The sequence below is a fragment of the Olea europaea genome, chromosome 15, assembly GCF_002742605.1.
Source record: "Olea europaea var. sylvestris chromosome 15, O_europaea_v1, whole genome shotgun sequence".
Taxonomy (NCBI): domain Eukaryota; kingdom Viridiplantae; phylum Streptophyta; class Magnoliopsida; order Lamiales; family Oleaceae; genus Olea; species Olea europaea.
In genome coordinates, this window is record NC_036251.1 from 4021185 (window position 1) to 4039245 (window position 18061).

Genomic DNA, 18061 nt, shown 5'->3' on the forward strand with positions numbered 1-18061 from the left:
ATTTTGAAGTAAACTCATAAATTATGGATGATACTGTAGATTGTTGAAGAGACATGATTAAAACTTGATTTGGAGTTGGTTATATTGGGATTTTGTTATCACATTGAGAGAAATATCAATAGTTATCAATTATCAAAGTTTAAGGTATATTTTATTCCAAATGGTGGAAATGGAAATTGTGTATATATTATCATTGGGTGATATAGAATTAAAGGAAAAAGAACACCATATTGAGATATCTCAATTGTTTTGCTGGAAATAACTAGAATTTTAGAAAATCATGAACAATTAAATTTTTGGCGATATTGTCAATTTAAAATGGAGGTAGTTACCCTTAAAGTATTTTTTTGGGGATTCCAAATACACAGAATGAAGACAAAATAATATTTAAATCATTGTGGATAGATTGATAAAGGTTACAAGATTCTTTTTAAATGATATAGTCAATTCATAGGATAGACTTATAAAATTATATATAGACAATATTGTTATTTATATGGTGGAATTGAAGTATTTATCTTTGATTAGTTGTAATATATAATTGAATTACATTGTGCATCTTCTTTTGATAGAATGTCAGACACTATGAAGACAAGTTCAAAAGAGAGGCTATCAACTATGGTTGGTTAATTAAAGGAGACTTGGATAATTATTTATTTTCATGGAATTGACATATAAAAACTAGACACAAGTGACAATAATTGAGGTTATATATAATATTGAGATATTCCAAGGACGTATGACGAAATGGGTGAAAGATTGTTATTCGATCTTAATATGTAACCATTGTTATAGAAAAGGAATGTGATTGGAGAATAATTTAAATTAGGACGTAAGGTGAAGATTTGGAGAACATGAAAAGTAGTATCTTAAACCTCAAATTGAAAAAAATAATTGAGTTTTCCTAAGATTTGGAAAAAGGAAAAAGATGAGAATTCCATATATTGGTTCTTTGGAAGTTATTAAAACTATGATGAGAAGGATTAAATTTTGGGACTAAAAGTTTGTTGGAGAAATCATTCAATAGAAGAGGTATTATGGAAAGTGAAGAGCAGGTGTGTTCTCAAAATCCGCAGCTTTTTTGTACTTAATTAATTGAATTTCGAGGACGAAATTCTTTTAAGAATGTGAGTTTTGTAATACCTTAATTATATATATATATTAAGGTGGTGGAGGATTGGATTGATTGGATTGATATCAATCCAATCCAAAACCATTACAAAACAAATAAAAAATCATTTTTTACACCCACAACAGAGAGAAAACGAGGCAGAAAGAGAAAAGAGAGGAAAAAGAAGAAAAAAAGGAAAGGAAAGGAAGGAAAAAAAAAAAGGAAAGGTCTTCTATGTTGTTAAAAAATAAGTGGTCTACACTATTAGGTTTGAATTCCTCAATTTTGAAAGGTAAGTAAAAAGTTACTTATTGTTAAGTTATGTTTAATTTTATAGTTGTTATATTGTTAGACTAAATTTAATTTTATTAAAAGATTTAAGTATAATAAACTATGATATTAAGTAAAGTTATAGAAAAATTAGTTTTAGTGATTAAAGAGACTGTGAAAATCACTTAAATTTGAAATGATTAAGTTTAAGTATCGCTTATTTAGTTATTGAAATTACCTAAAATAATTAATTATTGATTTAAAAACTATATCATATTCCAGGTGGCGGTACGGATATCAGGACAACTTACCAACCGGGTTGATTTTGCGAACATAGTACTACTGTGAGTGGAAAAATATAAATATTTTTAAAATATTTATAAATTAAGTATATTGTTAAAGTATATGCAATTATGTGTTTGAATTATATGGTTATTATGAAAATATCTTTTATTATGATACATGTGAAATTTCAAAGATTGTATACAATATATTGTGAATTGGAATATGAGATATGATTTTGAGATTGACAAAAAAAGTACCTGTGATTATATATTTTTTCTAATTCATTGAGGGGCCTTGGCCGTATTCTATATTACACTGAGGGGTCTTGGAATGGGAATGAAGAAATCTTGACCGTGTACATATAGTTCACTGAGGGGCCTTGGCCGTGTTCTATAATTGATTATGAGAGGTTTTTGAGACCAACTTTCGTTCACAAAGGGGGCCAAAAGTCCGTAGCGAAAGTTCTTAGGGCGGATTACATATTTTAGTCAAATGGTATATTTTTTGTGGATCACATGTGATGTGATAAGATGATGGTATAGATATGAGCTGATGACTAAATCGTGATTAAGAGATGATATTTACAGTGTTATGAGAATGTCTCACTTTTTGTTTATAATTGTATGAGGCTATCATGTGAAATATTAAATGATGTGAACTTGATGTTTGATAAAAATGTTTAAAGGAGAAAATATGATTATTTTTGAATTATTCCACTGACTGAGCTGTCAACTCATATTTTTCTAAAATTATTCTTCCAAGTAATATTGGTCCTTGATAGCTTGAGGAGCCTGATGATTTCAGAGTTAAAGTTACACGACATATTGAATTATATGAGCCAGTTTGATAAACCACGAAGTAAATTTTGAGCCCATCGCATTATGTTTTTATAAATATTTGATTTTGTTGCATTTTTCATAATCAGCCTTGGTGATAGATTTGACATCTAGTCAGCATATATCATCGACGCACGTCACGTTTTGAGTCCACTAGGGTGATTCGGGACGAGTCCTGACATGGAGTTTGGTGGTGTATAACATTGTTTGAAACCGTGAGGAAAAATTTTGAGGTTTAAAGGTGTAGATCAATTAAAATAGAGTAAATCTCATCAATTGCTTAATTAAAATGGATAATATCAATTAAGAATGAAAATGAGGTATATTTAGCCCCTGTTTAAGCATCATTGCATTAAATTCCATTACATTTCATTTTTCTCTCTCGTATTTTTAACTACACAATCTTCCATAAAATAATATTACACGTAAATCGAAAACTTTTCATTCTTTTTCAACCATTCATTTTTAAAAAAAAAATAATAATTTATCCATTAATTTTTCCACGTAATGGGGTCACACAGGGGCTTAATCACTTTTAAGTTTTAAGAAAGGGTCATTTCCACAATTTTAATTGTGCAAATATCACTCGCAGGCTCGCAGCAGTATGCTGGACTCGTTTTGTAAAGTAACAAAACCCCAGCCCAATCATATACCAAGGCGCTCTAATACGATGTCGTTGGTCCCCATAAACCTCTCTTGTTCAAACCCTCAGAGTCCACTGAGGTTTCTCCGTTAATCGAGCGCAACTTTCCGGAGAGACCCATTTCTCACTCATTTTCTGAATACACCACTCGATCTCCTGCAGATTCTGTATTTGTACTTTCAGATTCCTGCTTCTTTTTCTTAATTTCGGTAGAAAATGGCGATTACATCACGGACACCTGATATTTCCGGCGAACGACAATCTGGCCAGGACGTTCGAACTCAAAATGGTACTTTAACATTCTCAATATGTATGTATGCCTGTCTTTTAGTTATGCTTTTGTGTTAATGTGTTGGTTTTTTTTGGAGAAATGTGCAGTTGTGGCATGCCAAGCAGTTGCCAACATTGTGAAATCCTCTCTCGGACCGGTTGGACTTGACAAGGTATAAAAGGCATAATTACATATATTTAGATTTATAACTTCTTGGAGTTCGATTCACATTTGTATTTCTAAAATATAAAGACTTTGGAGCGATATGGAGAAAAGTGAAGTTTTGATCCGTATGGTTAAAGAGGGATCTGTTCTCTAAGTTCCCTTGTTTTAATGCTACTGATATTAGTTAGAAATATAATTAGTATATACTAGTACTAGGAGAAAAAAGCACCCAGCACAAAATATGCAATTACTCTAAATTTTGCAAAAGTAACCAAGTGAATGTAATTTCTTGAAATCCCCTATAGTTGTAGTTTAGTAAATGCTTCTTAGCAACTTTTTGTGTAGAAGCTTATTGTAGTGTATTCAATTTATAATTCCTGTGGTTGAAATTATGCTATTCTTGGGTTCAGAAAAGAAATGGTGTAAATGTTGTAGGTTTCATAGTATGATGGTTAAAAATTCACATGAGCCTTTATCCAGCTTATATTGAGCTATAAAATACTGGGCTGTGACTTTGTCCACTGTGGTTCCTTTCTCCCTTGATTTGGAGTTTTGCAATTACTATGGGTTTGTTCGGTAGTGATATTGGAATTGATTTTTTGATCGTTAAGGAAAAAAGTGGGGGCCACCCATGAGTGGAAAAGTCAAAATGGCTGCTAGAATAGTGAAATAACGGTAAAACTATCAATTTTTTGGGGGTGAAAAATCACTCCTAAGCAGGAGCTATATAAGGAAATGGCATAATCGGGAGCGGGTATTTTCTTACTCTCCGTTGTGACCTAGATTTGGAGGACAGTGAAATAAATCTACACCCCTGATTCCCACTACCTCCCCCCTACATTTAGTTGAGAGACACCAAAATCTGACCTTTGTGTCGTCTTATCAAGGGGTACTTTATAAAGGATGAAAGAAAAAAAAGAAAAAAAATAAAAATAAAAGTTGTAAGCTCACGTGTGGATTAAATTATAATTATCTCTAGAGGTAAATATATGAATCAACTGTGTATAAATGCTCTTTGAACTGGATGCTCATCTGTGATATATGGGTCATGCATTTGGGTTTCTCGTGCTCTTGCCATAGCAATGTTTCCCACTTTCATGACCTGGACCAGTCATTTCTTCTACTAAGCCAATCTGGCACTCATCTCATTACGAAAACCTTCAATTTTTAAAATGGTGCATTTATATGACTTCCTGAACGTTTCTATAAATTCATTGAGTTTAACATAATATACTTTCTTAGAATTTACAACTGGAGCAAAATACTATGCCCTTGATTGATTTGGATAAAAATTAGGTTTTAGTAGATTTTGATAAAAGTTGGTGAAATGTATGCTTGAAAAGTTAATAAAAGTTGTGGATCCTATGAAATGTGCGGTTAAAAATGAGTTTTAAGAAGTGGGGTTCAAATAGGGACTATATCTTTACTATATTTACTGTCATAATGCATTTCAGGAAAGTAACGCACATGTTGGGAATGATTCTAAAATGGTTACCATGTTTCAATAGTTACTAGCTCTCCTTAGGTTGTTGAAATGTTGTATTTGAGTGTACTAGGACGAGAGTAGCACCATGAGAAGTGACACGAGAGAATTCTAGTTTTGCTTCCAGTATGTAATAGTGACAAATTCGGTGGTGCTGGTGTCTTGGGAATGGTAATTGTAGAATACAAACTTAGTAGTTCAATTGAGAAGGCTGGACTAGAAAGTCGAGATTGTTGGAAATTTTTTTCTTTCCATATTTTATTTATTTTGTCTTTTTTCTCCTATTTAAGCCCCTGTTTGGCTTTCATTTCTTTAAACTCATTTTTCCCTTCTCATTTTCAACCGTATGTTTCATGGGATCCTCAACTCACATTTCATCAACTTCATCAAAATCTACTAAAAATCTAATTTTTATCCGAACCAAACAAGGGCTAAATCTTTTTGATATTCTCTTGAAGTGGCCACTCTGCAATGCACGGTGAAATGCATATTGACCATGGAACTAATTGAGGATCCTAATAAAAGTAATGTTCGTTGATGGTTCTTATTTACTCTAATATTTGGAAGAACAACTCCACATTAAAATAAGATTCGAAAGCTCCTAAAATTGATGATGTCACGTTACACCTCAACTCACTGGAACTTTCTTTAACATGCATTGAGTACCCATATGGTATTTAATATTTGCACGTCCTAAAAATGTGATGAAACTCATAAGGAGATATCTTACCCTTGTGCACTTTCTTCTGCATTAAATCAAATCCAAAAGGTGAACTTTTTGAGATGTAAAATTTTTAATCTGTCTCTCATCTATATGGCTTAGGGGTACTTTGTGCTGGTTTGACGTCAGGCGTCGATATTCGTTACAAAAAAGAGCTATTTTTGTTTCACTTCTTGCTCATTTTTATTCATGATGACTAGCAAGCAAGTCATTGTTTTATATATCAACTTGTTAGACAAAGATTTTGGATCCATGTAAACATACTTTGATAATATTTAAACTTCTTATTTCGAACTTTGAACTTTGCAATCTATGTGGGAGTATCTTTGTTGACTATCTGGTCTTGGCTCTTTCCAGATGCTGGTTGACGATATAGGTGATGTGACAATAACTAATGATGGTGCCACGATACTGAAGATGCTAGAAGTTGAGCATCCAGCTGCCAAGGTCAACGGATACAGCATTTTTTTTCTCGTTCATTAATAGTAAACATTTGAAATGTATGAGAATTAACTTCTTCTGGAATAACAGGTTCTTGTTGAGCTGGCAGAACTTCAAGACCGAGAAGTTGGAGATGGAACAACATCTGTGGTAATCATAGCTGCAGAATTGCTTAAGGTAATATCTTATTTCCTGTCTGCCCTACGGATATAACTTTTATTTTCTCATTTCATCTACAAGGTGTTCAATCTTCACCCGAATTATTAGTAATTGCTAATTTGATATTATTATGCAGAGAGCTAATGATTTGGTCAGAAATAAGATCCATCCAACGTCAATAATCAGTGGATACAGAGTGCGTATAGAATGAGATTCTTTTCTTCTTTTTCAACAGGATTTTATCTAATGTATTTGAAATTTCATCTTTTACTTCTTTGCTCTGTTGCAAATCTATTCTATGCTTCTTATTCATTAAAATCATTTTGGTGGCAGCTTGCCATGAGGGAAGCGTGCAAATATGTTGATGAAAAATTGGCTGTGAAGGTAATAATCCCCCTGTGAATGGATACCTTTCGAGTTGTTATTAGTTTTTACTTGGTCAAAATAGTTATTATTGTCCTGGCATGTTTGAATCAATGCAGCCAAACCTCCAAATATCTTTGAAGTCTGCTACTATAAATTATAGTGCAAACTACCGTGTCATATCACTGAAAGCTCACATAATTTTCCCCTATCTTTCAGATTCTTTTTCGAGAAATATTGTTTTGGAATTGTGGTTGTTTTAATTCAAGGATATTTTTTTTAAAAAATAATGCTTGTGAAGACTAATAAAGGAAACTCAGAAGTCAGATGAGTTACTCATATGAATATCCAGTTTATGAAATATTGGAATGTGTAAATATGATTCTGGTATTTTGGGGCTTCTGCATTGTGTGTTTGATGTGACATGTCAAAATTTATTGAGCTTAACAGTTTTTTCCTTATGTCTTCTTAGGTTGAAAAACTTGGTAAAGATTCTCTTGTAAACTGTGCCAAGACGAGCATGTCCTCGAAGTTGATAGGTGGTGACAGTGACTTCTTTGCAAATCTGGTACTGCCCATTCTTTCTTATTCTCTTTAGCAAGCAACAGATGAAGTTACCAGTTCTCAAAGGAAGAGAAATTAGAACAAATCCTAATCATTACTTTGAAAATAGGACACATGGGCCAACTTGGAACTTGTTTTCAATAAAGTTAAATTTGAATTGTACTACACTAATGGTTTGATATCAAATAAATCACGTCGTTGGGGCTAAAGGAGGAAAATATTTTACTTAAATAATATTCCAAATTTCTACCAATTCTATTAACCTTATATTCTTTTAATTGGACTTAACTTGATGTTGTCTAATCCAAAACAACTTTTTCTTAGGTCGAAGACTCCTATTTAATTACAAAGCAAGTCAAATATCGATATACTTACTTCGCTATATCAATATTTAATTATTTGGCCCAAATAAATTGAATCTAAAACTATATAACTTTAGTCCCTCCCTTAACTTCCAAAATATAAAAATCTAGACCAAAAATCTTATTCTATGAAATTTCGGGGCATTACATCTTCAGTTTTGGTTATTGTGTCTTGTGAGAATATATAAGCTTATAGATTACATAATTATATAGCTATTCATAATCTCTGTCTCCAATACCTGTTGAACTAATGTTTGTTTCTAGGGTTCAACATGGTTTGGTTCGATTCGGTTCAGTTTAGAACCGAACTGGACCCGAATTTTTGGGTATTTAGTAAGTGAAATCATCATGTCCAAATTTAATTATGGAACTGTTAGGGTTCAATTTCGTTTGGTTCTCAAGCTTCGTACTATAATTAAATTTTTTAATATTTACAAAGTTATATTAATTTAACTAATAATATGTTTAATCTTAGCTCCTATAAGATAACATAGTCCAATATTATGTATCTTTTGCATCTCTCTTTGTTAGTTCCTTGTAAATTTGATTGTTAAAATTATAGGAAGACAAAAATAATGAGCTCACAATAATTAAAAGGGGCACAGTTGATTATCAAATTGATTTCTCTAGAATGATAGAAACGACATTACTTTAGGATAACAAATTTGAGTACAATTTAAAAAAATTGATTAAGTTGGGCCTGGACCGGAAATTAGAAAATTATATTTTTAAGTTTGAGCTAAATTTATTTGTTAACAAATTTATTTAAAAAGTAAAATAATTTGCTTATTTAAAATTAATAAATTAGAAAATTAGTGAGAGTCGGTTCTTATTTGGTTTTTCAGTTCTTGATGGTTTTTGATGTAGAATTAAGAATTGAATCAAACTCGTTGATTCTAGATTCAAAATACCTGTTCGGTTATTTAACTTAAGAAGAATCGCTCGATTCGATTTAGTTCTTGTCTGGTTCAATTCGATTCGAGAATTTTGTCCAACCTTATCTCTTTTTGTAAAGTCAATTTTTCAATTTGAATTTATATCCCTAATTTGAATTTTGCCCCAGATTTTCTGCATTCAATTGCGTTCTTGAGTAGACTGTTACCACATACTGTAAACGTTTCTTCATTTTCCTTCTACTTTATTGTACTTTGAATCTTTTGCCTTGTGAGAGTTTCTCTATGGGCTTGATTTTGTGCAATAAGGAATGCCTATTTTTTAATGATCATATCTTTCTCGAGGAATCCTCATGCAACTTACTTTTTCTTTTAGGTTGTTGAAGCTGTACAAACAGTGAAGATGACAAATGGGAGGGGAGAAGTTAAATATCCAATCAAGGTTGGTGGGCTCATGGTTCAGTACTAAATTTGTTAGCCTCTTTTGTAGATAACTTTTCTGTTATCCTATTAATTGAACCCATTGAGCTTTATGTATGATAAAAGTTTTATGTCGGATTTAGTTTGAATACTTCTGTACAATGGTGCCAATAATGGGTAAAAACGTCACACATTTTGTGGATTTAGAATTGATAGCTGAATACAAGAAAGTAATTTCCCCCAAAGAAATAAATAATTTTTCTTGTCAGGATCCTCTAACCTTCAATTTGGAATATGGGATTGTAACAATCTTGTCTCTCTTCAGGGAATTAATATTCTCAAAGCCCATGGAAAAAGTGCTAGAGATAGCTATCTGTTAAAAGGATATGCTCTCAACACTGGCCGTGCTGCCCAGGGAATGCCGATGAGAGTTGCCCCTGCAAGGATTGCTTGTCTTGACTTTAATCTTCAGAAGGCTAAAATGCAAATGGGAGTCCAGGTTTTGGTCACTGATCCCAGGGAGTTGGAAAAAATTCGTCAGAGGTAATTAATTTTATGATCCTTTGAAGGGTTATTTTAGCATTGATTAAAGCAGTTTTGACAATTTACGTGCCCTGTAAAACTTTTGTGTATAGGATTGTTAGGTACTTCTGTGCAATGTTTTATGTTCATCTTGTATGTTGGCATGCATAAAAGGAGTAAGTGAAAATGCAGTTGTGCTGCTAAATTATATCCAAACCATTAACTTCTACATAGTATGTACTCTTGAAATGCTGTTGCATCTTTTTCTCTCAGGTATTGATTATGCCTTTTAAGAGACAGCTTTGTAGGCAGCCCTACATTCATCGCAATTTAAATTTCTATACTATAGGCTGGAATGTTTTCTTGCAGAGAAGCTGATATGACAAAGGAGCGTATTGACAAGCTTCTAAAGGCTGGAGCAAATGTTGTTTTAACCACAAAAGGAATTGATGACATGGCACTTAAGGTAAGTTTTTCCCTTGATTTGATTCCTTTGAATATTTTTTATATACTTTTATTTGTTTGTCTAGTGTTTGTTGGAATTTGTTTGTCTCGTAGAACATCTGATAAGGACATCCAGTCTTTTTTTCTTTTTTTTTAATTTCTAATTGAACTTTTTTTCATTTTGGACCTTATTTCATTTTTGTGGACTTTATTTTGTTTTGGATTTTTATTGGGCTTGTATTGGCTCAGTCCAGTTTCGTTAGGATTTACTTTACCATTTAAACCTATCTTGCGATGTAATTTATTTCAGTTGATGAATGAATAATTATTTTGGTGGCTTGTGACAACTTTCTCCCTTCTACTGATTCTTCTATTGATTCTTCTTCTACCCCCGTTCTTCCCCCAATTCCCTCTTCCCCATAGATTCGTTATCACTTTCAATTAAATGTTCCAGTTGGTCCTGCATCAACATCTGAACTCTATTTTTATTCACTATTTATTAGTTAAAGATTGAATATCCATTCATTTGCATTTGATTAGTCATATAGCCCATGTGGCATAATACTTGTACTGCATATTGGCAGCGTCTTTGGGAATTATGTAGCTGTTAGGACTATCTCATTCATGTAGGAAAATTCTCTTGTAATCAGATTGTCTTTGAGACATCCTCCTGTGTTTTGACTTTTTCGTTCGTTTTTACATTTTTCTCAGATCTCCTTGTATTGTTTCTAATGAACATCCTGTTATATTCTGTCTTGTCTTCATTTTGTTCCAGTACTTCGTCGAAGCCGGCGCCATTGCCGTGAGACGTGTCCGCAAGGAGGACTTGCGCCATGTTGCCAAGGCGACTGGTGCAACTGTGGTACTTTTCATATATATTCCTGAGATCAATAGTTTTCCTTTCAATCTTGTTTTTTAATATTATGATGACTGTATTCTGCTTAAATTTGCCAGAGTTCAAAATGTTGGTAAAAGGACCAAGAAGATAAAAAAGAAATATGTCATAAACCAGCATGTAGAAAGACTTGGAAATCTGAAGTTTGCTACTGTTGTGAATGAGTTTTTGCCAATGTATCTAGTGTTACTATTTTTTGTATTCAAGGGGAAGCGTAATTTTTGGGTGATTCTTGCCGTATCCGTGGTTGTTCCATTATATTTAAGTTGCAAAAAGTAGACAGACCGACCTTTTTAAGTTTCTGATGTATATGCCTTGCTCTGTTCACATTAAACGTATATATAAGAATATCATTTTTTAGGTTGACAAGCTACCTTTGCCTGTGGTTATCTTGAAGTTTTTACATGCTAGAAAAGGATTTTTATGTTCACCTTTCAATAAATTGTAAATACATTTATATTTATTCTTTGTACTTACAATTGATGTTCACTTAATGTTGTATTAATGAAGTCAAAGAAGATAGACGGAAGAAAAAATGGAGCCAAGGGAATTTCCGAACACTTATATTTTCTAATTTATCCTAGCTAAATCAAGAGTTGAAAGACTGAGAAACTAAGAAGCACTGCCATTCATGAATGAATCTGATGAGTATTTGATGGCCAAGTATTTTATTCTTTTTCAATGCTGCAGGTTTCGACATTTGCAGATATGGAAGGAGAAGAAACATTTGATTCGTCTCTTCTTGGTTATGCTGATGAAGTAGTGGAGGAACGTATTGCTGATGATGATGTGATTATGATAAAAGGGACCAAAACTACCAGTGCGGTATGAATTATATTCCCTAAGAAATTCAATATATCACATTTTAAAGTCCTCTGTTCAGTTTTTAGTTTTAAAGTTTGCTGCTTTCCATGAACTGGATCCAGTATGGTTCTTTTTACTTGTGTTTCAATTCAATCACATTTTTTTTTTTAATTCAAAGCATTGACAAATGATCAAGATCAAGATGCATAATTCATTTTGAGGATTATATGATTTGTCTGAATCGTGTGCTTTCTTCAGGTCTCATTGATACTCAGGGGTGCCAATGACTTCATGCTCGACGAGATGGACAGGGCTTTGCACGATGCTTTATGCATTGTCAAAAGAACTCTGGAATCTAATACGGTAAACCCTGCAAGAGCTGGTTGCTTTATTCTATTCTGAAGATTATCCTTGTTTTTGTTGGTCTCAACTGTCAATTGTCACTATTAATTTCCTTCTGTTTATCCAATCTTCTACACACTGCAATTCTTTTTTTGTTTTTTCAATTATATTACGGGCTTGTACCTGTTTTTACATCATTTAGGGCTAATTAATATCATCATAAATCAATGTCATGCCATTTTCTTTGGGAATGGAGAAAAAATAGTCATGGCTGTAAATGTTGACATTATTTATGTGATTCTTAGTACCTCTTTGTAGGTATATTAGACCTGCATGGCCTTCTTGTATTTTAGCCTGTTGATTTGTTCATCGATTGGAATGCTAATATTTTATGGCCTGCATTAAAATAATAATAAAAATAATAATTTTAAATTTTAAAAAAAAATTGCACTGTGTTTTTGGAATATTATGGAAACACAGGTAGTTGCTGGTGGAGGTGCAGTTGAAGCTGCCTTGTCTGTCTATCTGGAGAACCTAGCCACCACTCTTGGATCTAGGGAGCAGCTGGCTATTGCAGAGTTTGCTGAATCATTTCTAATTATACCGAAGGTCATCCATGAAACAAAATCAAGCTTTTTCCCAAAATCAATCTCTTATTCTCATAGTTCATCTTTGAATTTCTTAACAAATTTGGGAATATTTCTCTGCAGGTTCTTGCTGTGAATGCTGCTAAAGATGCAACTGAGTTGGTTGCTAAGCTACGTGCTTACCACCACACTGCACAAACCAAGGCAGATAAGAAGCATTTATCAAGGTACTTAGTGTTTTTTTTTTTTTTTTTTTTTTTTTTTTTTTTTTTTTTTTGGGGAGAATGTAAACATTGGCTCACAATATATTGTAGTTTGCTTCGGAAATATTGAGTAGTTTTAGCGAAGAATGTCTTTGGTACTCTTTATGCTGGTCATATGATCTGCACCGATCATAACAAGCTTGGATGCTTTAGTTCTTCACACCTCCCCTTACCCTTCCTGTTATTACATTTAATTATTTGATGGAAACTTTAATGGGAAACTACATTATTGTTATGAAATAAGATTTTTGGTTCTTTTTTTTTTTTTTTTTTAAATGTCAAACCGTTTTATTGTTTTTCAAGGTGTTCTCTGACCATGCCTTCCACTTACGGTTGCAGCATGGGTCTTGACCTGGGGAAGGGTACTGTTCGAAACAATTTAGAAGCAGGAGTTATTGAGCCAGCAATGAGCAAAGTGAAGATAATTCAGGTACGTGTCTACAACATGAAATTTGACCTTTTAGCACGTAGTTTAAGCCCTGATTAAACGTTTTTGTAATTTTTTTCGTCAGTTTGCAACTGAAGCAGCAATAACTATTCTTCGAATCGATGACATGATCAAGCTTGTTAAAGACGAAAGTCAGAACGAAGAGTGATTTTTACACTTGCTATAGAAATGATCGATGAGGTTTGGTAAGGGACACTTGGATGCTTCGGGGACGGGGGAGGGTGCCTATTTAAGTAGTTTGGATTCAATTTTGTCTGCTTTGTTTACATGGTTTTGAATTGAGAAGTGAATGCAATGATCTATGGCAGGGCAGCGGTACTTCCTTTAATTAAGAGTTCATTTCTTTAATTAATGGTTTTTGTTCGGTTTTTTGCCAAAATTCTTCGGTTAAATAAAATAAGCTCTTATCTAACAAGTAATCGATTCTCCATCCACTTTTCTAAAAGGTGCGCATTGGCAGCACCTAGGTGTCACCAATCCACGATGCGCGGTGCAAATGCCAAACCAAATGACTTCGCGCTTTATTTAGCGGTCAACAGCAATCATTGACCGCTAATGTGCGTCTAGGTGCGGTTATGTGTATCTAGGCACACATAATTATCATATTTTTTTTAAAAAAAAAAATTTAATTTTTTTTTACAATTCTTCTAAGTTAAAATTAAAATGTTGATTTTTTCATTTCGTAGATTCTAAATTCAAAATAATTGTTTGAAGCCTTGAACAAAGGAAATTTCTCAAAAATTCTATTTATTTACTATTTAATATTTACATTTGAAATTTATCTTTTTGTTGACAACTTTGAAAAAATGTGTAAATCTCTTACAAATTTGTTTTAGATGTTTGGCAAGTATTATTTTTAATTATTAAACGATTTTTCGATTGATTAAAAATTAAAATTATATTAAAAAAGGAAACATCTTTTTACACTTTTTTATGCCCATGATTCATCCAAACTCATCTAGTCCATAGTTTGGTCTTCACTTTTAGAACACTGTTTTCAGAGGTTAGAATTTTTTTTTTATTTTTTTTTTTTTTTATGCATTTCTACGTTCATTTATATTGATCTGAAGTTTTATAAATTTGTATCTCTCATTATGTGAAGGGACTAAACAATGAGATTTTTTATCGCGTGGAATAAAGACTCTTTCATCATAGACCTTGAGCGTTTCATTATTTGGAGAAATTCTACTTGGCATGTTTGAAATATTAGATTGGACAGTACTTGACAGAATTAAATATCAAAATGTTCAGATCTTGTAAAGTTTTTTATGAAGATTGAATATGGATGATTTTAATTTCATTTAGGCAATTTTATTTACGTACTTTATTTTAATTTATAATTAGTTTAGTCTTTAATTAATACTAGGATTTTTAATTTCCATAATTTTAATTTGATTAGAATTTAATTCCATTTAGAGTGAGCTGGTTGCAATTCAAATTTCATTCAATTCCCTGGCCATAAAGTTCAGTAAATAAAATTTGGATAATAACTAAACTTTTAGACAAGGACTAACTCTAGATAATAATAAAATTAAAGGTAATGACTAACTTTAAATGGAATTAAAAATTTAATCTAATTAAAATTATGAAAATTAAGAGTCTTAGCCTTTGTTTGAGTTTTATTTTTTTCATCAAAATGTATTTTTAAACTGTGATTTGATCTAATTTTAACTATATATTTTTCAATACAATAGTATTATACGTAAATTCAAAATTTTTCTTTATTTTTTTATTATTCATTATCCATTATAGAATAGTACATAATTTGAAAAAGGAGGGTGCGGGGGCGGGGGGGGAATTAAGCCTCTATTTGATATCGATTAAAATTTAAATACTAATTTAAGATAAAATCAAGAATTCATTTCAATCATGTACTTTATAGGTTCCACAACTTTTTAATCATATATTTCATCAACTTTTAACAAAATTTATTAAAAATTTGATTTTAATTCTCACCAAATTGAAGCTACAAATTAAACTAACTATAAAATAAAATAAAATATATTAATACAATTGTCTAAATTATATTAAAATCATCCATATTCAATCTTCATCAATTATCCATTTAATTTTTCATCCCATTTGGGTCTCCTCTTGACAACTGGGTTAATAAAGACTAATCCTGTTTAAAACTTTTGCTAAAAGGTGACATACCATGTAGATTTCGTTGGAAAAATGAGCAAAGCCCTAACGTTAACAAAAACAAAAAATAAACAATAAGGAAAAGATGGAAGTTTAAAAACTTTTACTAACCTTAACACAATAAGTACTTGTTTGGTACAGATTTTATACCAATTAAAATCAATTTTTTGATCGTTATTTCACTATTTCAGCCGTCATTTTTGAATTCTTCTCTTACTGGTAGAATCCACTTTATCTCTAATGGTCAAAAAATCAATTATCAAAACCCCTACCAAACAATCACACAATTAAAGCATAAAACATGAGATAACATTTATAAAAAAAGCAAATCGAGGTTTTTGCACGAGAGGATTGCATTTAATCTATAGAAACTAGTTGCACTATTCCTATTGGCGTCTTTCAAGAGTGCTCGCTACACAAATTATTCTAATACTTCATATGCATTGGAAAAAATTTAAAAAAAAAAAAAAAAAAAAAAAAAAAAGGAGCAGTATCAATAATTTGGATTACAAAACCAAACAGAACTTGGGAACTATTGTCCGAGAGATGACTTCAATTTGGAGCTCTTTCAATGTGCACATCCATTGAAGCAACAGTGGACCCTTCTGGATTATGATTGAGTTCAAAAGTGCAAACATTTCCATTTTTTAGCTTGTTGGATTCATAAAACTGCTTCCAGCCCCTAAGCATAATTAAACGATGATAACTTGTACCATTTTTGTCAAATTTTAGTTCCACTGGCCATTTCTTGCCTGAAGGATCTCTCAGATTTACACTAGTCTTCTCATTCAGGCCATTCGATTTCCAAAATTTTGCCGGAATACGCTGAAATTCAAGAAATAAAAAAAAATAACTTAATTTAAGCAAGATAATCAATTTTTTTTATACAAAACTTATGAAAGAAGATCAAGATTTCAGTATATGGTGTCCATCTAAGGCAAAACTCACCACATACTGCGCCCTCGAACCAGGAGAATTATGTTGTTTTATTGTTATGACAAAATATGGATTATTCCTCTGCTGGAATGAAGCACCTGAATTTACTGCAATTTTTCATACAAATCTGCCTGAGAAGCCATTTTTTTTGGGAAAATGCCAAACGAACATAATGTTTGACACAAAGGATGACACCGCACTCACAGCCAAAGTTTGGGTCCCGTACGAATAAAATAATGTCGACCTCCCATGTGCATGTGAGTATACTGTATCAACCAATGTGTCAAATTATGTGGTAATGTAGTATGGTTGTTTTTTTTATTTGAGATATGCTACAGGTAGAGTTGCTTTGACAACAACTATGATAGCCGTCTCAAATTAGGGGGTGGGGCCCAAGATTAAAACGTTTTGTGAGAGAGTTGTTACGGACTCGTATTAAGCTCATGCATCAAATTGAAAACACAAAAGAATGATATACTAACTAGCTGAAAACTTACTCTTAATGGCTCCCAAATTACGGTCGAATTCTTTCTCGCAGGCAGTAAAATCAAAGACGAAAGCATTGAAATTCATTTCCCCCATGTGTTCATGTTGGGAATCTACTTATACATACACAGCGGAATTTAAAATATATTTCGATTCCCATCCAATAGATCTCATTGTGTTTGGTTAGGAATTGTGATAAGATTGTACCTTTTCAGATCTGCAATCCTTTTGCTTTTCTTTTCGTTCCACAACTTTGATTCGCCACCACAGCTGTCCAATTGTCCAGCCTCCAACGGTGATCCACACAGAGAATTTGATTGCAGCCTCTAGGGTTTTCTCTTGTGCTAGCAAGAATAATGAAAACCTTAATGGACCTCAAACCCTAGCTATGTATTTATATAAACCCAAACAGGCTCGGCCCCGGTCCGGTCCAATAATTAATTAATCCAATTAATTAAATCCGGTCCGTGAATTAATTAATCCAATTAATTAATTCGAAAATATAAATAACAAATCCAATTAATTAATTTATCCAACGATTGTTAAATTAATCAATTGGCAATTTGCAATCTTCCAATTCTCTTTTGTGTGTGACCCATTAGGTTCCCGACCACGATGCCTAACGACGTGAAATATTATTTTGATCTAATCAAAATTGATAAATTAAAACACTCTTTTAATTTATCGTCAATTCACATTCGCCGTCCCTGATTGACATCTAGCAATGTGTCAGGGCAATACATGTGACGGGAAATGTCACGTGGTATGACAAAATCAAATTCGTTCGTTTACCGTGAAACTATAATCCCTTCGTCAATATGATCCGATCAATTACGAGATATGGAATTGTGTCAATCTCGATCATCGATCATATCTTTCACTCCACTATTAAGTCAATATAAATCGAAAACTCCTTTTCGACTCATGAGTACACCTTGGCCAAGGATTTCATCATTGACTTAATTGAATGAAACGCAGATCATAATCTCCTACTATCTAAGAGTGACGAATCCTTTATTGATCAATCACAACCTTCATACGATTCTTGACGTACCCGAACGATGTCGTATTAGCGGCCCTTTTCAGAGCAACATCCAACACCGCCAAAGTATGACTGTCCTCATATAAGGTACCATGACGACCTCAAGTCAAAGGACCAATTTCACTACCGAACGTTAGAGATTAACCACTGACACTCAGATAGT

General features: G+C 32.5%; 2 protein-coding genes across 3 annotated transcripts; one reads left to right on the forward strand and one right to left on the reverse strand.

The window, feature by feature from the left end:
• The first annotated feature begins 3131 nt into the window (after positions 1-3131).
• Positions 3132-13644, forward strand: LOC111409877 (T-complex protein 1 subunit alpha-like). 2 transcript variants are annotated; one of them, XM_023039967.1, is made up of 17 exons: positions 3132-3434; positions 3524-3588; positions 6143-6232; positions 6317-6403; positions 6522-6581; positions 6719-6769; positions 7221-7316; positions 8944-9009; positions 9313-9530; positions 9879-9975; positions 10729-10815; positions 11539-11673; positions 11911-12015; positions 12475-12603; positions 12705-12808; positions 13148-13274; positions 13357-13644. In XM_023039967.1, the coding sequence occupies exons 1-17, from the start codon at positions 3362-3364 to the stop codon at positions 13438-13440; spliced, it is 1674 nt and encodes a 557-aa protein (XP_022895735.1). In that variant the 5' UTR covers positions 3132-3361; the 3' UTR covers positions 13441-13644. The 2 variants fall into 2 exon arrangements, with proteins under 2 accessions (XP_022895735.1, XP_022895736.1); XM_023039968.1 differs by having other exon boundaries at positions 3133-3434; positions 13184-13274.
• Positions 13645-15986: 2342 nt separating this feature from the next.
• LOC111411124 (B3 domain-containing protein REM3-like) lies at positions 15987-16952 on the reverse strand. The gene is made up of 3 exons (XM_023041684.1): positions 16868-16952; positions 16383-16477; positions 15987-16259 (listed from the first exon to the last, which is right to left on the reverse strand). The coding sequence occupies exons 1-3, from the start codon at positions 16950-16952 to the stop codon at positions 15987-15989; spliced, it is 453 nt and encodes a 150-aa protein (XP_022897452.1).
• Positions 16953-18061: the final 1109 nt, after the last annotated feature.